General features: G+C 45.1%; 1 protein-coding gene across 2 annotated transcripts; it reads left to right on the top strand.

The window, feature by feature from the left end:
- Positions 1-977: 977 nt before the first annotated feature.
- On the top strand, positions 978-18169 carry LOC309540090 (CD209 antigen-like protein C). 2 transcript variants are annotated; one of them, XM_082236764.1, is made up of 8 exons: positions 978-1148; positions 2507-2580; positions 9103-9201; positions 9554-9652; positions 12332-12418; positions 14689-14840; positions 16879-17016; positions 17670-18169. In XM_082236764.1, exons 2-7 carry the CDS (start codon positions 2550-2552, stop codon positions 16990-16992), a joined length of 582 nt encoding a protein of 193 aa, XP_082092890.1. In that variant the 5' UTR covers positions 978-1148; positions 2507-2549; the 3' UTR covers positions 16993-17016; positions 17670-18169. The 2 variants fall into 2 exon arrangements, with proteins under 2 accessions (XP_082092890.1, XP_082092889.1); XM_082236763.1 differs by having other exon boundaries at positions 990-1148; positions 16907-17016.
- The last annotated feature ends 3332 nt before the right edge of the window (positions 18170-21501 follow it).

Here is a 21501-nt window from a genome sequence, read left to right as displayed (position 1 = left end):
GGACTGCAAGAAGATCAAACCTCTCCATTCTGAAGGAAATCAGCCCTGAGTGCTCACTGGAAGGACAGATCGTGAAGCTGAGGCTCCAAGACTTTGGTCACCTCATGAGAAGAGAAGACTCCCTGGAAAAGACCCTGATGTTGGGAAAGATGGAGGGCACAAGGAGAAGGGGATGATGGAGGACGAGAAGGTGGGACAGTGTTCTTGAAGCTACCAGCATGAGTTTGACCAAACTGCGGTAGGCGGTGGAAGACAGGAGTGCCTGGCGTGCTCTGGTCCAGGGGATCATGAAGAGTTGGACAAGACTAAACAACAACAAATACACACACATATATTCTTTATATAATTAATTTTACAACATACCAAAATTTAAAAAAGAAAAACTTGGAAAGCAAACAATGTATCATATATATTTTATTTCGGCTCCCCTCCCCATTCTTTCTGCAGTTCCTTGCTTTTATAATATTTTACTGCATCATCTATTGGAAAACAGAATCATCAAACCAGTTGGTCCTTAACAGAGGAAATAAGGGGTCTATTCGATATTCAAAATATTCACTCCAGAATGACATCCAAATGATCTTTTTCTGTTAGGCATTTTCCCAATCTTCCAGCCCAGCTATAAGGCTTCTAGAAAATATGTAAACTAAGTATTTTCCCAGAAGAAGAAGAAGAAGAAGAAGAAGAAGAAGAAGAAGAGGAGGAGGAGGAGGAGGAGTTTGGATTTGATATCCCGCTTTATCACTACCCTAAGGAGTCTCAAAGCGGCTGACATTCTCCTTTCCCTTCCTCCCCCACAACAAACACTCTGTGAGGTGAGTGGGGCTGAGAGACTTCAGAGAAGTGTGACTGGCCCAAGGTCACCCAGCAGCTGCATGTGGAGGAGCGGGGAATCGAACCTGGCTCACCAGATTACGAGTCCACTGCTCTTAACCACTACACCACGCTGGCTCCCGGACTTTCTGCTCTATGTGGAATGCTGATTGGCTGGCTGCCAGTCCCAGTTAGGGAGCAGCAGAAGCTGAATGGGAAGAGTTCTAGAATGTTCTGCATCAAAGTAGGTGGTGGTTGGAGCTGTTGAAGGAAGGAACATCTGTCTGCAGGAAGAAGCTGAGGCCAAGAGAAGATCAGCTGATGGGAGCACCACGGTATCTAAATAGGGGCAGAATTGGGTGGGGGATGTTATTCGTATGAAACTGCCTTCTACTTAAGGATGGGTAGATTAGTCGGTTTCTCATCCATGTCACTTTCACATGTGTTTCATATGTGTTTATTCATAAGTCCATTCCATCCCGTTTCTATGCTGAGGTGTGAATTTTGACAAGAAAGAAAATTTGGTATGAAAAATTGTATTCAAATATGAGTTTTAAACACAAACTAAGTGTTTAGATATATATATTATTTCGGCACACACGTTGCTGAATGTATTTATCACAAAGTACACAAGTGTGTGTGGTGTTGTTGTTGTTGTTGTTTAAAAAATGCATTTGTATTTCATTTGAGCCAAGGACCATATCACAAAATTTGGAAATGCAAAATACCCAAATGATAATTACATTTTGAGCTCCTTATTTGTTCAGGAGGTGCAAATTAGGTCGGTCTGCTTAAGAAGGCAGACAGAACAAAATTCTCTGTCCCTCTTTTCACTGAGTCAGAGAATTCCCTGCCTTGCCCAGTGCTGCGTGATCTGACATGGTCACCCACACTTCAAAATCTCAGGCATTGCTTTGCTGCTGCTGGAGATCCCAGAAGCTTTCTGGGTGCAAATGCTGTGTTAACTATGCTCCACAAAACTCCAGCCAACCTATCATACAAAGCAGGAGGAGCATAAGAATGAACGCTATGAGTGCTCCTTAAGTACTCCATTCGTCTTAATGTAGCCTTCATCAACCAGGTCTGTTGCAGGTCGTTTTGGATTACAATTCCCATCAGCTCCAGCCAAATACCATTAGGAGGATGCCAGGTTTGTGAAGGATGTCTTTTAGTTACAGTTTAAGCAGTCTACAAACCTATTTATGTATGCTACAACAGCAGCAAGAGTCTTGTTAGCACAAGGATGGAAGAATGAGGAAGTCCCGACGAAAAAACAATGGCAAGAAAAACTGATGAGCTATGCAAAGTTGGCAAAGTTGACATATAAACTGTGTGAGAAGGACAATCGTGATTTCAAGGAAGAATAGGAACTATTTACAAACTATTTAAAAAGACCACAAAAGGATTTGGACTCCTTGACAGGTTTTGAATAAACATCCACAAATTCATTAGTAGAACATATGACAGATAAGGCAATGATATGTACAATTTTATAACATGCAGAGAATAATATGTATAAACAAATCAGAGAGAGGAGCCGAGGGAAGTCTTTGGAGGGTGGGAGTGGGAGGGAAGGGGGAAATGGGAAAATGTAATTGGATATATTGATTTATAAATTGATTTGCTAAAAGTGATGATAATAATAATAATAAAAATATTTAAAAAAAACAAAGTCCATTATATATTTCCGTAGAGAACAATCCAGGTGGAGAAGCCAGTGAAAATGAATAGGCAAAATGAAGAAGGGCAGTAGTCTCACATCAGGAGGTAAGTTGTTTCTAATTTTATTTTCAGTTCACAGGAATACAAACCATATTTTTATATTTGGAGCAAGGCCCAGGGGCCTCCATTCTGTCTGCTTTCCTTGCTTGCTTCTCTTTAACTGGAGAGAGGATGTGAGAGACACAGCTACTCCCAGTTTGGGCTTCTTTCTCCATTTAAGAATTAGGGATGGGGAGAAACTCAACTCAGTTCACATTTAAAGGTGTACTTATCTGATTCTCACTGTCCAGAGCAACATGCAAACTGAAACAGAGCCACACTCTGAAACTCACACTTCTCCAAATTTTGCAAGTGTTTGTCCAGCCAAGCAATGTTTATTTAAAAACACACACACATGTATTAGCAGTAGGTGTGCATAAAAATGCATGCATTGATAAAAATAACATACAAAAAAACTTTAGCGTAAGGAAATTCCTTTGCAAATTTGTAGATTAGGCAAATTGCAATAAAATATGTGCATATTAAGAGAAATTCGCACTAAAACACTGGCGAATTTTCATTAGAATGTGTTTTTTTTAAAAAATAATAATCACACTCTAGTATGGAAATGTGGAGAACTGAATTAAGAATTGGAAAAAATGAGAAATTGACATCTTTGCCCATCCCCAATGAGCAAAAAAATCTTACCTGGTCTTCTGCAAGCCCTCTGCTTCCTCTTTCTTTTTCATCCCTGCCCCCGTCACACGCTGCTTACTATGGCTTACTACAGGGGTCAGGAGACTTTTTCAGCAGGGGACACCACGGTCCACTGTCCCTCAGACCTTGCGGGGGGCAGGACTATATTTGGGGGGGTGAACAAATTCCTATGCTCCACAAATAACCCAGAGATGCATTTTTAATAATAGCACACATTCTACTCATGTAAAAACACACAGATTCCCAGACCGTCCGCGGGCAGGATTTTGAAGGCAATTGGGCTGGATACGGCCCCTGGGCCTAAGTTTTCCAACCCATGGCTTATTTCTTGGTCTCTAAAAGCTCAGAGAAGTAGTCACGTATTGACTTGGTGTATAAATGTCAACAATGATTAATGGACTTCAATGTCTGTACACTAATGCGCAAAGCATGGGAAATAAACAAGATGAGCTTGAGCTCTTGGTACAGCAAACTAAATATGACATAATAGGCATCACTGAAACCTGGTGGGATAAGTCCCACGATTGGAATGTAATAATGGGGGGATACAATCTATTTCAGAGAAACAGACCAGACAAGAAAGGAGGAGGAGTGGCGTTATATGTCAGGGATGTGTATACCTGTGAAGAGATCCAAGATTTAGATCCTCAAAGCCAAAGTGAGAGCATTTGGGTCAAAATTAAGGGAGAGAAGAATAACAGAGACCTCATTGTGGGAGTTTACTATAGATCCCCAAGCCAAACAGAGGACATAGATGATGCCTTCCTGGAACAGATGGCCAAGCAAGCAAAAGGAAGGGAGATAGTAGTAATGGGGGACTTCAATTACCCGGATATTTGTTGGATGTCAAACTCAGCCAAGAGCATAAGGTCAAACAGATTCCTCACTGGCCTTGCAGACAACTTCATTGTCCAGAAAGTGGGAGAAGCAACAAGAGGAACAGCCATTTTAGATCTGGTCCTAACCAATGTTGATGACCTGGTTAGTGGGGTAGAAGTGGAAGGATCATTAGGTGCGAGTGATCATGCTCTTCTGAAGTTTACTATACAGCGGAAAGGAGCAGCCAAGCATACTAGGACTCAATTTCTTGACTTTAAGAAAGCCGACTTCATAAAACTTAGGGAAGTGCTGGGTGAGATCCCATGGACAACAATACTAAAAGGAAAGGGAGTTCATGATGGCTGGGAGTTTGTTAAGAGAGAGATACTAAAAGCACAACGTCAGGCAATACCAATGAGACGGAAACATGGAAGGTGCCTAAAGAAGCCAGGGTGGCTATCTAAAGAACTTTTAACTGAATTAAGATTAAAAAAGGATGTGTACAAAAAATGGAAAAGGGGGGAAACCACCAAAGAGGAATTCAAACAAATAGCCAGCACGTGTAGACACAAAGTCAGAAAAGCTAAAGCACAGAATGAACTCAGGCTTGCTAGAGAGGTTAAAAGCAACAAAAAAGGCTTTTATGGGTATGTTCGTAGCAAAAGGAAGAACAAAGAAACAATGGGGTCACTCAGAGGAGAAGATGGTGAAATGCAAACAGGGGACACAGAAAGGGCTGAACTACTCAATGCCTTCTTTGCCTCAGTCTTCTCCGATAAAGAAAACAATGCCCGACCTGAAGAATTTGGAGCAAACAATTCAGCAAAGGAAACACAGCCCAGAATAACTAAGGAGATAGTACAAGAATATTTGGCTAGTTTAGATGTATTCAAGTCTCCAGGGCCAGATGAACTGCATCCAAGAGTATTAAGAGAACTGGCAGATGTGATCTCAGAACCACTGGCAGTCATCTTTGAGAATTCCTGGAGAACAGGCGAAGTCCCGGCAGACTGGAGGAGGGCAAATGTTGTCCCTATTTTCAAAAAGGGGGAAAGAGAGGACCCAAATAATTACCGCCCAGTCAGTCTGACATCAATACCAGGGAAGATTCTGGAGCAGATCATTAAGCAAACAGTCTGTGAGCACCTAGAAAGGAATGCTGTGATCACCAATAGTCAGCATGGATTTCTGAAAAATAAGTCATGTCAGACTAACCTGATCTCGTTTTTTGACAGAATTACAAGCCTGGTAGATGAAGGGAACGCAGTGGATGTAGCCTACCTTGATTTCAGCAAGGCATTTGACAAGGTGCCCCATGATATTCTTGTAAAGAAGCTGGTAAAATGCGGTCTTGACTATGCTACCACTCAGTGGATTTGTAACTGGCTGACTGACCGAACCCAAAGGGTGCTCATCAATGGTTCCTCTTCATCCTGGAGAAGAGTGACTAGTGGGGTGCCACAGGGTTCTGTCTTGGGCCCGGTCTTATTCAACATCTTTATCAACGACTTGGATGATGGACTCAAGGGCATCCTGATCAAATTTGCAGATGACACCAAACTGGGAGGGGTGGCTAACACCCCAGAGGACAGGATCACACTTCAAAACGACCTTGACAGATTAGAGAACTGGGCAAAAATAAACAAGATGAATTTTAACAGGGAGAAATGTAAAGTATTGCACTTGGGCAAAAAAAATGAGAGGCACAAATACAAGACGGGTGACACCTGGCTTGAGAGCAGTACATGTGAAAAGGATCTAGGAGTCTTGGCTGACCACAAACTTGACATGAGCCAACAGTGTGACGCGGCAGCTAAAAAAGCCAATGCAATTCTGGGCTGCATCAATAGGAGTATAGCATCTAGATCAAGGGAAGTAATAGTGCCACTGTATTCTGCTCTGGTCAGACCACACCTGGAGTACTGTGTCCAGTTCTGGGCACCACAATTCAAGAAGGACACTGACAAACTGGAACGTGTCCAGAGGAGGGCAACCAAAATGGTCAAAGGCCTGGAAACGATGCCTTATGAGGAACGGCTAAGGGAGCTGGGCATGTTTAGCCTGGAGAAGAGGAGGTTAAGGGGTGATATGATAGCCATGTTCAAATATATAAAAGGATGTCACATAGAGGAGGGAGAAAGGTTGTTTTCTGCTGCTCCGGAGAAGCGGACACGGAGCAATGGATCCAAACTACAAGAAAGAAGATTCCACCTAAACATTAGGAAGAACTTCCTGACAGTAAGAGCTGTTTGACAGTGGAATTTGCTGCCAAGGAGTGTGGTGGAGTCTCCTACTTTGGAGGTCTTTAAGCAGAGGCTTGACAACCATATGTCAGGAGTGCTCTGATGGTGTTTCCTGCTTGGCAGGGGGTTGGACTCGATGGCCCTTGTGGTCTCTTCCAACTCTATGATTCTATGATTCTATGATTCTAACAAAAGTGCCAGAAAAATTTCAGTGGGTAGAAAATTCCAAAAATGGGGCATCATGGCAGAAAAGTTCCATTAGCGAATCACTGCCAAATATCTTAACTTCCAGGCAGGAACATGAAGAGAAAGAAGAACTCCTCCAAGTGTTTAAGAAATTCAGTAATTTATACATCTGTAGAATTCAGATGAAAATGTCTAGTTAAAATCAGTGGGACTCTGCCTATCTTTCTGAATATAAGCCTTTATATTTTGCAATGCTTAGCAAGGTTTTGTTGTTGTTGTGTCTGTGTGTACCCTACATGGAGTAAGTTAGGTGTTATTGACTATTGCCTTCTATTGATCATGATGTTTATTCTATACTGGCATTGTTGATGTACAGGGGGAAAGGCTAGGGGAAACAAGAAGCCAACACTGGCCCACCCAATTCACAAGCTGAGGTGACTGCCTCAGGTGGCGGAATCCATGAAGGCAGCAGATCCAGCCTCTAAGGATCCAGCCTATGTTATGACCCATAGGTCCTTTTCATCTGTTTAGTGTTTAGCATAAATGAGACCAGTAGTACACTCTAGGAAAGCGCAAGTAAACCTCAGACAACCAACGCTGGATTTTCTCTGTAACATTGCTTTATTGATTAACAAGCATGACAAGACAGGGAACATGCACTCAATCACACAAACATCCATACTGTCAGAGGCTTAATGCTGTCCAGCTGGCATAGATAAGACTCCGGGCTCCCAGCCAGTTCCAAACTATTTGATTTATTTGACAAAGTTCAAAAGTACATCTCCAGCGTTTCAATTAGCGTCCATCCCCTTGTTGCACAGTTGCCGCGTCTACTCTTTTTTTTTTCCTTTTCCGTACCCAGCATGCAGGTCTGCGGAAACCCCTCCCCTGACTTCCTCTGTGTACAGAATGACTTGTTCCCGGCTCATCCTCCTCCCTCTCTACGTCAGACTCATTGTCAGATGACAGGCTGCTAATGATCTCTTTCGGCTCTCTATAATTGCTGGTTTCTGTTCTTTCATCTTTTCCCGTTTGCCTCTCCCTGACACATACATCTCCCATACTCACCACTCTACACTGGATTGATCAGACCCAGTAAGAAACACGAGTGACCGGACGACAGCTGTCAATGTCTGGCACACAACTGAGGCTGTAAGGCTTTACCATTTATACACCTTGGTCTTCCATTACACAACTCCTTACTCCTTGTTCTTGGCATGTTTTTGGCATCTCACATCCTTGTCCTCAGCATCATCTTACAACTCTTATCTTATCTAAACATTGTGTAAAGTTCTACAGCCCACCTCCAAGCCTCCTTGCACGTACCGTTCCCGGCACACACTGTTTTTGCCAAAACATTATGATGTTTTCCACATTCCATTAGTGCTTATGCAACACAGTTCGTGATCATTTCAAAGGCATTGCATCCATTTTGTGATGTTCTTCAGCCATCTTTTCGGCCCATGCAAACTACCATTTGCTACACCTGCTGGTGCTGTAGTGGCGGCAATGGTGGCAAGGTGTATTGAAGGATCTTGACCATAACCTGTTGAATATTGCAGAGCATACACACACTGTCCAGAAGCAGTCGGTTGCTAGCTGGCAGGATGAAGCAGGAACAAGACGCTGCTATTAGTAACTTGGTTACTTATAGGTTTATTATTTACAGCAGACTCACAAGTTACTATATACAGGATACTGTTGGAAAACTGGCCCCCTCGGGAGAGGCTGGCCCCTCTCCCAGGCTCCTGGGGCCTGTTTACCGGCGATCTTCCCTGGCTGGCATCCCGGCAGTCCAGGGAGATCTTGATAGGCGACACCTCCCTGATGAAAGGTGCACATCCCCTTCTCTCTTGCATAGCAGCAGGAGAAAGAAGATAGTCAGAAAGTCTGCTACATCTCTACAGTTTATTTCTGACTGTACAACTGTACAAAAACATGTCCGTTCACTCAGACTTCCCCGAGCAACTGACTCAGACTTCCTTCACACAAGCAACAGGAAGGTCTCATGTTATACAAAGAACAGATCTCTGAGAAATCCCTGGAGCTTCCTGTCCCACAGTTAGCTCCATCATGTGATGTAAACATCCAGCTGCTTGTTCGCAGCTGCGTAGTAGTCATATCCCAACAGATACAGACATGGATCTTAACTCTTTCTGAACAAACTCCAACTAATTCTCAGAACAACATTGACCAACCAGCCACTAACCAACAGGAAGGTCATGTGTCATCATGCCTATGTGAGTGGCCTCGTCCAATAGCAGAGTTGTATCCAAGGTCCCATATCTCTAGGCAGGATAACTCCCTCTGCTCAGTCTTCTTGGTCTTCGGCCAACTCCTTAATTGCTTTTGTGGGAAGCTGGATCAGATAGCACATAGGCAAAAATCTCAACAGGGTGCTCCTTGGAAGACAGAGGGAAGATTTGTGACAAGCCCATAGTTATCAAGTTATCAAGCTTTCAGTCCAGTGTAGGTTTATTGAGCAGCAGCTTTCAAAGCTTTTGTGGTTTAGGTGCTGCTGGCTAAAGCCAGAATATATGAACAAGCTTATCCACTGGGATGATGCCAGGATGCTTTCTTTGGGTGGCCCAAGGACAATTTTCGTTCCTTTTTTTCCTTCCAGAGACACTGCCTGATGAGGAGGAATCTTACTATGGTGAATGGGCTGTTGGGTTCCTGTGTGTCCTCATGCTTTCTATCTCAACTGTGCTGCTTGTTCTGTGTAAGTTCCTACTCTTATAGCAAAGAATATGAAGAACCCTTTCAAAAAGAGGGGAGGCACAACCCTACCTCCATTAAGTCCTTGTACTCCCCATTGATTTGATTCAATCTATGTGGAAACCCCCCACCAGCTAAGCTCTGCACAAAGAGGTAGCTGATTGCCGCATTCCACTTGCGCTCCAGTGCACTGTCTCCTTTCGTATGTCAACGCCTGTTCCAGGACTGAGCAATGGCATTACAAATTGAGTCCTTGTGACCATTACAGAGGGAGGCAGGTGTGTGCTATGCTCAGAATAACCATCTCACTAGGTTGTGCCTAAACAGTACTCCTTTTCTACCTTCCTTGGTATTAGATTATTTGGAATCACAAGAAGTAGCAGCAAAGATCAATGCTATGCAGAGGATTCGGGAATTCATGGTCAGTCGAAATCAGTCCTTTGAACACATGAACGGTAAGTAATGAGTTGCAGTGTTGATGCTCAAGTCCTTTCCCTCTCTCCCACGCTGGGTCATCATCCCATACCTGAAGGAGGGCTTACAGTCATGTAAAGAGGGAGTATTGCCCACCTGTCTTCCAATGCCTCTTCTCTAAGAATAACCTTCTATTCCATTCACAATATTCAGCAGTTGTGTAACCCCATATGCAACCCAAGATTCCCCCTTCAGTTTTGGAGGGCAGTTAGGAGCAGGCCATTTCCCTCACTTGCTCCAGAGGCAAGGCTATCAAATGACTTTGGGCTCAGTACCTTTAAATGCCAGTCTATAGTTAGAGACCAATTCGTTCCGTTTCCTCTGCAAAACCCTCCCGTTAACCTATATATACAGACAAACAACAGAAGTGTAAATGGAAGCCAAACTCTGCACTGCCAGCCAGACGGCACAGGTTAACATCAGACTTTCTTTCTCTTGTTATTGGAGCTGTCCAAGGGCCTATAACTCCACCCAGACCAAGACAGAATGTAACTTGTGAGGCTCTGTCTGTTGTCCGAATTGGACAGCTCCCCAGGGTGGGTGTATAGTCATACCTCAGGTTACAGACACTTCAGGTTGCGTGTTTTCAGGTTGTGCACTGCGCTAAACCCGGAAGTACTGGAATGGGTTACTTCCAGGTTTTGGCGCTCACATATGCACAGAAGCGCTAAATCGTGCTTTGTACATGCACAGAAGTGCCGAATTGCAACACCCGGGCATGCGCAGACGTGGCGCTGCGGGTTGCGAACGTGCCTCCTGCACGGATCACGTTCACAACCCGAGCATCCACTGTACAGTGTACTGCTTTGCCATTTTTTAAAACATGCTGTTCCTATATTACTCCAAGCCTGGAAGACTGGGTTTCCCATGGATGTTAATTCTCTTCAGTAGATGAATCACCCAAGAACTGTCTCTCTGCCACAGTATAAGGGGTTAGGGTTAGGGTTGACTTCAGGAGCCAATTATTAGGATAGATTAAGGTCGAGGGGGTGACTTTCTGTCTAATCTTCTTCAGGCAGGGGTTAGTTATATGCCCACTTATTTGTGTTTACGGGAACAGAAGGTAATGGTTTCTTGAACTGCAAGAAATATTCCATAATTCCTTTTTTCATCCAGCTGCAATTGTGTCCTGAAACCAGGGGAGAGTTCTCCTACTGGCTCAGACCAAGCCCAAAGTCATTTGCATAGCCCTGCTTCTGAGGCAAGTGGGAGGAGCAAGCCATTCCTGGGTAACTTCCATCTATTGAAGAGAAAGGAAGTTCGCAGTAAGTCCAACATACCTTTTTGCCAAAGAATCTGATAAAGTTTAGTCCTGAGGAATTGCAGCAGAAGTTCACTAGCTGATTCCCCTTTCTTTGGTCCATTTTGTTTGAACTCATCAAAACTTCTCACACAGAACATTGCAATGTGCTCTATGTGAGGCTGCCCTTGGAAGAAACTTCAACTGGTCCAAAATGTAGTGGCCAGTTACTGGGCAGGGTTCCTCTTAGATAGTCCATTTTTAATTATTGCTGGCTTTTTAAAAAGTGACATGGAGGGAAGTGTGTGTTTGTGTAAGGAAGGGCTAGAATTGCTAATAAACAGTTTAAACTTCAGTTCAGTGATGCATTTATACTTTTTCTCTCTTACTTGGGAGGAAATCCCATTGCATCTGGAAGATCTATAGCAGGGGTCATCAACCTGGTCCCTACCACCCACTAGTGGGCATTTCAGGATTCTAGGTGGGCTGTAGGGGGGTTCTACGGCACAAGCTGAATCCTCCTTCCATTGAGCACTGGTGAGCAGTAAGGAAATTTTACCATCAAAAAAGATGCATTAGTGGGCAGTAGGTATAAAAAGGTTGACTACCCCTGATCTATAGGATCACAGCTGTAGTCACTGCAAAGTGATCTCTAGGGTTTGGGGGCAGAGTTGGAGGGATGAGAGCTTCACCAAGTTGAGTTGTGGGTGGGGGACCAGGGATAGATATAACTAATGTGTATGTGCCCTTCATACAATGGGCAATCTGCGCACAGAATCATTGCACCCTTTGCAGGATCATGTCCATAAGAGCCATTTCCCGTACACAATCATAGGGGTTGAGACAAAGGGACACTGATATAATGGCATACACTAACCAGGATCCCTCCCTCTTGGTGATCCCTGCTGCAGAGAATCAGGACTGCTCCCATCAGCATAACCCTGGGATCTGCTTCTTGTCTTATGCCAGAGCGCAACAGAATGTAACGCAATTACCGTAATTTTCTGATCCTAAGGTGATATTATTTCCGTAGAAATAATTGGCTAAAACTGTGTGTCTTCTTATACATGGAAAGCTGAGGGGTGATGGGCGATTTGGCGCGTATTTGGTTGCTGAGGCAAGGCCTGCTGATGATTGGCTGTGTCTGTGGCAATTGGGCGTTTGATTTGTGGCGTGCGTGCCATCTGCTGTGGTTTCGTTGAGTGTGCAGGTGGGCATCCCGCCCCCCAAAAAACTTAACATCTCTGGGCAGTCTCCCCCTCCAAAATTTTATTTTTTGTCCCCAAAAATATGGGTCGTCTTATACATGGGGGCGTGTTATACATGGAAAAATACAGTACTTTTTGTGTGTGTGTGTGTGTGTGTGTGTGTGTGTGTGTGTTTTGAGATCTCCCTGACTTGATCCACTACAACTCTTTAGATTCGGCAATACTCAATGAAGCTCAGAAGTTACTGCTCGAAGTGGTCAAGATAGATTCTAAAATTTTTGAATTACAGCTATCAATTGGTAAGTTACTCTATGCGGCTGTGATGCAAACAAATCAGAGTACAAGGAGAACCTTGCCCAGCTGAATCTGTACCTCCTGAAAGTCCCACAGCCTCTGAACATGGTGGTGGTCCCTCTTTGCATCTGGCCACTCTTGAGCCTCAACCATGTGCCTTGCCACATAGTCCAAAGCATGTGGAGCAAAACTCCCATCAGCCTCAGCCAGCACAGGAGCTTACCAGGCTGGGGAAGGGTGCCCTATTAAATAAATAAATAAATCTTATTTATATCCCACCCTCCCTTGCCAAAGCCGGGCTCAGAGCAGCTAACATCATACAAGTAAGACAATGCATAAAAACAAGCAATCAATAAATTGAGATACATCCCACAATTAATTCAAACAAACTGGACAAGTGGCAATCTTCAGTTTAAAATTGAAGGTGGTTACCAACTGTTTCCGCTAATATTATGAGTACCTGTGAGCGGGCTGGGAACATCCTTCGTGCTTGTTCTTATACAAGGAGAAAATGAGTCAGACTGAACCCTAGCCAAAGGCCTGGCGGAACAGCTCCGTCTTGCAGGCCCTGCGAAAAGATGTCAAATCTCACAGGGCCCTAGTCTCTTGTGACAGAGCATTCCACCAGGCCAGGGCCACAGCCAAAAAGGCCCTGGCTCTGGTCAAGGCCAGTCTGATCTCTCTGGGGCCCAGAATCTTTAGGATGTTGTTATTTGCAGACCGTAAGGTCCTCCGTGGGGCATACCAGGAGAGGCGGACCCATAGGTATGAGGGTCCTAGGCTGTATAGGGCTTTAAAGGTTAAAACCAGCACCTTAAACTTGATCCTGTACTCCACCGGGAGCCAGTGCAACTGGTATAGCACTGGGTGAATGTGATCCCAAGGCGAGGACCCCATAAGGAGTCTCGCCGTGGCATTCTGCACCCGCTGGAGTTTCTGGGTCATTTTCAAGGGCAGCCCCACGTAGAATGAGTTACAATAATCAAGCCTGGAGGTGACCGTCGCATGGATCACAGTGGCAAGGTCGGGGCGAGAGAGGTAAGGGACCAACTGCTTAGCTTGGCGGAGATGAAAAAATGCCACCTTTTTGATAGCTGTAACCTGCGCCTCCATAGAAAGGGTGGCGTCAAAGACTACATCCAAACTCCTGAGGGAAGGCGCCGGCACTAATTGCGCCCCCACAAGGGATGGGATTTGGCCCCCCAACCCCATATCATCTTGACTCAGCCAAAGGACCTCTGTCTTCGAAGGATTTAACTTCAACCGGCTCCCACGTAAACATCCAGCCACAGCTTCCAAACTAAAAAGTTGCACTGGGCAAGGGCTAGTGGATGCAATGGAGGCTGAGAAGTAAGACTTCTTTGCAGCCTTCATTGCCATCTCATAGATTTTCATAAACGCCCTATAAGATGTTCTTGTGGCTCCGTCACGGGCACCCTGCCATACTCGCTCTAGCCGTCTGAGGTCCCGCTTCATTTTCCGGAGCTCTTCGGTAAACCGGGGAGCCCAGTTTCTGCGGGGTCGCAGAGGACGCCTAGGTGCAATCTCATCGATGGCTGCCAAGCTCAGTCAATGAGTCACCAGGGGGAGCAGGGTCCTGCAAGCCCTGACAGAATCCAGCAGGGTCCATCAGCCTCCACGGGTAAGCCCAAATATGCTCACCACCTAAGCAGGGTGGGGACGGGAAGTCAATCCTGGCTTTCAGGGCGTAGTGATCAGACCATGGCACCCCCATCGAGGGGGACATGATCACATCTACGCCTGCACCAAAGATCAAATCCAGCGTGAGGCCTGCTTGATGTATGGGGCCCGAAACAAACTGGGAGAGCCCTAGAACCTCAAGCTGGTTGTGAGATTCACAACCTCTTCCTCTTCCTCTTCCTCTTCCTCTTCCTCTTCCTCTTCCTCACCAGCTCTAGCAACTGATTTGCATTGCCAGGATAGGAGCCAGCTTCCGGGGGCTAAGGTCCCTTTGCCCCTCCCAACTGTGTCTGTTACAGTGTTTCCTAATTAGATGTAAACAATAAATCTATAATGTTTTGCCCAGGTTTGATTCCCTGTTTTGAGACATCACAAATGTTCTTGGGAATGTACTGGAATGTTGCAGGGTTGGATTATGTCAAAACTCTGTCTTGTATCATATTGGCACTTAATGAAATACATGTACTTCTGAGATGCATATTAAAATCTGCAGAGATCTAAAAGCTGGTTCCTAATGTCCGCCCTTCTTGTTCTCGGTGGGTTCCTTTTATGATCCGGCCACGTTGGCTCAAAGACGCCTTCATTGAAAGGATATCCACTGGGTGGAAGCAACATGATGGCCACCTCTATTACCTCGACGCTTATGAAACGGCATTTTTTTATGCCCAAAGGGCATGTAAAAACAGAAATGCTACTTTGACTCCCATCACAACTGCTAGCGAGGAGGTAAGCCTAACAATGGGATGCTAGAAGGCAAATGTATTCACATCACAATGATTTTACAACCTGACCCTTGAGTGAAGTGGGGACCCCAAAGCACCCTTCTATGTCGCTGAGGAGGACCATAGAGGGGGGACCAACTGGATGGTACTATTTGACAGAAGCCAATTATTATTATTATTATTATTATTATTATTATTATTATTATTTATTATTTATACCCCGCCCATCTGGCTGGGTTTCCCCAGCCACTCTGGGCGGCTTCCAAAAGAATATTAAAATACTGTGATACATCAAACATTAAAAGCTTCCCTAAAGAGGGCTGCCTTCAGATGTCTTCTAAAAGTCTGGTAGTTGTTGTTCTCTTTGACATCTGGTGGGAGGACGTTCCACAGGGAGGGCGCCACTACCGAGAAGGCCCTCTGCCTGGTTCCCTGTAACTTGGCTTCTCGCAGTGAGGGAACCACCAGAAGGACCTCGGTGCTGGACCTCAGTGTCTGGGTAGAACGATGGGGGTGGAGACGCTCCTTCAGGTATACTGGACCGAGGCCGTTTAGTAGCTCCTCTGCTGGGTTATATTCGCACTTATGTTTTGTGCTTCTGAGTGCTTTTATGATGCCTTAGCATGGTGGTGCTTTACTTGGAAGCCACCTTGTTTTGTTATGTTTTGTTTTGTTTTGATCTTTCATATTTGATTTTGCCGATATAAATTTATAACAAAACCAAATACATATCCATATAGAGATTTCTCTGAATCTCGAGAATTCCCCCATCCCCTCCATGGGTCCTATTGTCAACAGTTTCAACTGCATATTATTTCCTAGTCTATATTTTATATCTATCCATACTGTCCATAGTATTTGCTACACTACAAGCAAGATTAAAATCCTGCTAATGTTTTCATCTGCTTGCAGATTTATTCTCCTAAATAAATTCTAAATTTTTCCCATTCTTTCTTGAAGTTTTTGTCTTCTTAGCTCCTGAGCTTTCCGGTCAGTTTTGCCATTTCAGCGTAGTCTTGGTTTGCTATTCTTCTCTGATAGAGACTCTTTCTGCTTTCCGTCTCTGGGCCAGTAGCATCCGTGCTGCTGTTGTCGCATACATGAAGAGTCTTTTCTGTTCCTTTGGGATGTTGGTACCTACAATTCCTAATAAGAAGGCTGCTGCGTTGTTGTTTTTTTCCAAAAGTTATTTTAAACTATTTTTTCCAATTCATTGTATATCATTTCCCAGAAAGCCTTTATTGCCTTACTTCAGGCATGTCCAACAGGTAGATCATGATCTACCAGAAGATCACTGGATGTCTGTGGTAGATCACTAGTAGATCATTGGCTCCCCCCCCCCAAAGAAGCTGAACAACTGTGGCTCTCCTAAAAAAAGCTCAACCTCCTCCTTGAAAAAAACTCAACAACTTTGACCTGAATCCAAAAGGGGGGGTAGATCACTGCCAGTTCTTAACTCTGTGAGTAGATTGCAGTCTCTTGGGAGTTGGCCAGCCCTGCCTTACTTGAAAGCCACCTTGCATGTGGAGATGCACCACTCAAGCCACACAGCCCCTTCCCTGCAACCTGAAGTGGTACAATCTGGGAAATGCTCCCTGTCACACATCAGCATGGATGGTTGGTTTCTCAGAAAGATGCTGAATAACCAATGTGGTGCTTCTGCCCCAGCAAATCCACTCCACTTCCCTGTGGGGAGGAGTTGCGGTGGACCGCACAGCCACCCACTCTCCTCCGGGGGTGGGGAACGAAGTCCCGCATTGCCCAGGGGATCCCGGTCATGTCATCGACCAGGCAGCTAATCCAGCGGCTGGTGGGGGCGTGGCCGGGAACACTTAAAATCAGGCGTGAGCCAGACGGATTCCTCTTGGCTCGCTTCTTCAAACTCACTCCCTCCCTATTTTACAGGTTTTTCTTCAATGGCCTTGCTATGGACCTAGGTTGGTCACCGTTTTGGTTGATGTGTTGTATCAGAAACTGTGAATCAGACTGATTTGCCCTTAAATGTGAACTCAGTTGAATTTCCCCCTTACCCCTTATTCCAGGTGAAGACACTCTATTTCTGTCTTGCAGACTTTTGTGGAATCACTGTCCAAGGCATCCAAACAAAGTGTATGGATTGGACTCTTAAAAGATGGCAAAAGCTGGAAGTGGATTGATGGTAAGACACCATTCCAAACCAGGTGGGTCCATGAAAAAGCTTCTCTGCAGCCTTTTATTGTATAGACTTTCTCAAAAATAACGTTACTAAGAGCTCTTCCAGACTTTCACTATTTTCGGGTGGCATTCAGTTGACAAATTCAGGTTGTGCAATTCAACCTGTTTCTCTTCGAAATGGAATTCTGTGATAAGGAAAGTGTTTGATAACGCTTGCTTGCGGTAACATAGAATCAAAGAATTGTAGAGTTGGAAGGGACCCTGAGGGTCATCTAGTCCAACCCCCTAACATCCCTGACAGATGGCCATCCAGCCTCTGCTTAACACCTCCAAGGAAGTTGACAATCTCCCAAGGGAGACCGTTCCACTGTTGAACAGCTCTTACTTCCAGAAAGTTCTTCCTGATGTTGAGCTGCAATCTCTTGTAACTTGAATCCATTGGTTCAAATTCAAATTCTCAAACCATCTACTTAGTGTGAGAAGTCTGCTTCTACTTTAGTGCTAAGAGTCTGCACACTGCACAGAGCTTTTTTTTTCTTCCCATAGCAAAAGTAGAGCACCATTCTGGATTGATTTGTATTGTATTGTATTGTATTGTATTGTATTGTATTGTATTGTATTGTATTGTATTGTATTGTATTGTATTGTATTGTATTGTATTGATTTGTATTCTTTTCAGCTTTTGGGAGCCAGGTCAGCCAGACTCGTGGGGTCCCTTAAGGGAAGATTGTGTTGAAATTCAAATGAATTGTGCAACCCCAGGAAACTGTTGGAACAATGTTAGCTGCTATGAGAGAAAAGCTGCAGTTTGTAGGGTGAGTCCAGATGAAAGGTGGATGACGTAAGTCGTAAGTGCTGCTCTCCCTGATCTACAGGCAAAAGGTGGGGGGAAATGGACAGGGCGCCATTTCGCTGCAAGTCAGCTTACCACCTTATGAAAACGGTGCGTGAAAAAACTCCACTCCTAGTTAATCCTGCTTCCTCAAGGCCGGAAAAATAGAACTTATTTTGAACCCCACAAAGATGGACACCAAAAAAAAATGCATGAATTACTTCAGTCATATCCCACTCTCCATGACAACAAATCAGAGTGAGTATTCATGAACGTTCCCCTTCCCTGGATTTTGACTTTTCCTTCAGATCTGGCGAATCCATGCATTAAAAGTTGTGAAAAAGCAATGCTTTGTTGTTGGCACCGATTATGGCAGCCCTACGGGGGCAGAACAAAATACAGTGGTACCTCGGGTTGCATACGCTTCAGGTTACATACGCTTCAGGTTACAGACTCCACTAACCCAGAAATAATACCTCGGGTTAAGAACTTTGCTTCAGGATGAGAACAGAAATTGTGTGGCAGCAGCAGGAGGCTCCATTAGCTAAAGTGGTGCTTCAGGTTAAGAACAGTTTCAGGTTAAGAACGGACCTCGGGAACGAATTAAGTACTTAACCTGAGATACCACTGTATCCTACAGTTGCTATTGGTCCTGATTGTGGGGCCAAGTACTGAAGTGAAGGGAACCACGTCAGCCAAGGAGGTTTAAGAAGGAATGGGGGCAGAGCTAGGCTCCTCTTCCAAATATCCGAGACGGGGCATAGGTCTGAGGCCATAGGTTGCCTAGACAGCTAGTTAGCAGGTAGTGTTCTTGTGTATTACTAGCACATTAGGATCTGATGTAAGCGAGTGCTTCACCAATAATGAATTAAAGAACCAGTCGCTTGTCCTTGTTCATTCGGGTGTGTTTGGGAAAGGCAGTGTCAAGGCTTGAGCCTAGCGTAGGTCAGCAACAAAAAGCAATAAATCACCCGAGGCCGATGAAGTTAAATCTTTATTCAAAGAAACAAACCACAGCTCAAGCCCAGTGGTTTCAGCAACTGAAGGTCCCCACCTTCCCACCCCTCTAGGGCTCCTCCTCTCCTGGGTTTTCCCCACGCAGTCTCAAACTGCATCTGTGCACAACTAATCTCCGTTCCACTCTTTTCATATTTCTCTGCACATTATCATAGGTCAGGGGGGAGGGTAGCTGGTCGCAGCAGGAGGCAGAGACTCCCTGGATTCTTCAGCGCCTCTTGGCCGCCCTCCTCTCCAGCCTCTGCTTCAGCCTCAGAGTCTGGACTGCAGTCTGCCACCGCCTCTTCCTGCTCACTAAACTCTGTTGCCCTTCCAGCTTCCAACGTCTCCTCCTCCCAGTCTCCTCCCTCTGGCCGCTCACCATCAGCCCAACACCAATCCCCTGGCTCTGAGCCTTCTTCCCCTGGTGGTTCCCTGGCTGATGCCTCCCACCACTTTTCTGCATCCTACCAGTCCACAACAGGCAGGAGAGGCCACGCTCCATACCTGCTGCCATGGCTGAAAATGAGAAGCTAGTTTTAGAGCATGGGTAGGCAAACTAAGGCCTGGGGGCCAGATCCAACCCAATTGCCTTCTAAATCCTGCCCACGGACAGCCCGAGAACCAGTGTGTTTTTACATGAGTAGAATGTGTCATTTTATTTAAAATGCATCACTGGGTTATTTTTGGGCCTGCCTGGTGTTTTTACATGAGTAGAATGTGTGCTTTTATTTCAAATGCATCTCTGGGTTATTTGTGGGGCATAGGAATTCATTTTTATTTTTATTTTCAAAATATAGTCCAGTCCCCCACAAGATCTGAGGGACAGTGGACCGGCCCCCTGCTGAAAAATTTTGCTGACCCCTGTTTTAGTGTGCGTGTCTGTGTAGAGTTGTTATATATTCTGTGCTTCCATCCTGCACCCCACACAACTGCCCCATGCCCCAGTCCCATTCATTGGAGCTGTCAAGTGAGTGCATATGGACCCAAGTGATTACAGCACCCATTCCTTCCATCTTTGTGTGGCATCTCCAGCCAGTGCCTACAGACTCTGCTTCATGTCCAATCAGTGCATATCCTACAACTTTTCATACTACAAGCATTCCAGTGTGTGTGTGTGTGTGTGTGTGTGTGTGTGTGTGTGTTGCCCTGTGTTTGCTGTTGAAATAGCAAACAACAACAACACAACAACAACAACTGCCCTTCGCCACGGCAGGTCCCAGGGTGGGTTACGAAAAACTTAAAATTGAGAATTAAAAACAGTTAAAACAGATTGCAGTCACAAGAATAGGATGAGGCCTGAAAGCACACATCTCATGAGTCAAAAAGGTAAAGGTAAAGGGACCCCTGACCATTAGGTCCAGTCGTGACCGACTCTGGGGTTGCGGCGCTCATCTCGCTTTATTGGCCGATGGAGCCGGCGTACAGCTTCCGGGTCATGTGGCCAGCATGACTAAGCCACTTCTGGCGAACCAGAGCAGCGCACGGAAATGCCGTTTATCTTCCCGCTGGAGCGGTACCTATTTACCTACTTGCACTTGGGTGTGCTTTAGAACTGCTAGGTTGGCAGGAACAGGGACCGAGCAACGGGAGCTCACCCCGTCGCGGGGATTCGAACCGCCAACCTTCTGATCAGCAAGTCCTAGGCTCTGTGGTTTAACCCACAGTCAAAGACCAGGGTAAAAACGTGCATCTGTAGTCCCTCCAGACAGCAATAATATAATATTTTTGAGGAAGGATCCCTGCACTGCTAATGAGGCAGACTAAAACCACCACTATTGCACTATCTTTGTGTCAATAACATGTTGCATAATGCACTTGCCTGAAAACGCTGACCTGGAGGAGCCCTTACACTCTGAAAAGCGGAATAACACCAAGGTTACAGGTTCGATCCCCATATGGGATGGCTGCATATTACTGCATTGCAGGGGCTGGACTAGTTGACCCTTAGGGGTCAACTCTGCAACTCTGATTCTGATTACTGAAACCAATTTATTGCCCAGTGTTGGCTTGAGTCGAGAAATGGGCCAGGTTTAGATAGATGCATTTTCCAATGGTGTTTTCATTTGCTCTCGTGGCCAGCTGTTCAAACCGTTTTAAACTGGCCCCATCGCTTCATGGTCCCTCTGTTTTTTGATGTCACACAGGTGCTTTAGAAAAGACATTCCATCCAAGACAAGATGTGGGAAAGGGGAGGCCTCTCTTAAGAAGGAGCTTTGCTACCTGAATATAAGCACTTACAAATAATATATTGGGTTGAAATGAATGAAACTGCCAGTCATGTCCATTAACTTCAACGCATCTACTCTGAATAGGACTAGCATTGTTTTAAATCCTCTGCTCAATTAATTCAGACACCCTCGTCTAATCTGACAGTTGCGTTCAAAGTGGCTTGCAGCCCAAATATCCATGCCTGACCCTTTCTTACCACGTATGCCTGATTTAGAGAAGCCACCATCGGAAGAGAGTATCCACGTTTTGCCATTCTGTACCTGAAGGGCAAACACTTCTTTCTCTGGTACATCTCTTCATGAACAACAGCAGCCGTAAAAAATGTTCCCACGGCAGTGCTTGGGAACTTCATGCTACAATTGCTAGGATGCCGTAACTTGGTCCCTTTACCCCCTGGGAAAATGACTAGCATTTGTGATTGAGCAAATTAAAATTCCCATTTTCTGACCAC

The sequence above is a fragment of the Podarcis vaucheri genome, assembly GCF_965113315.1.
Source record: "Podarcis vaucheri genome assembly, chromosome: 9".
NCBI lineage: Eukaryota > Metazoa > Chordata > Lepidosauria > Squamata > Lacertidae > Podarcis > Podarcis vaucheri.
The sequence above is the reverse complement of the archived record's forward strand: the minus strand, read 5'-3'. Positions and strand labels throughout refer to the sequence as shown.

Bases quoted from the DNA above. Each gene is read 5' to 3' on its own strand.
- LOC309540090 (XM_082236763.1), top strand. From the start codon at position 2,550: ATGAAGAAGGGCAGTAGTCTCACATCAGGAG. The intron at 9,202-9,553 runs GTAAGTTCCTAC...CCTTGGTATTAG, and splicing joins AACTGTGCTGCTTGTTCTGT to ATTATTTGGAATCACAAGAA. The intron at 17,017-17,669 runs GTGGGTCCATGA...TATTCTTTTCAG, and splicing joins AAGACACCATTCCAAACCAG to CTTTTGGGAGCCAGGTCAGC.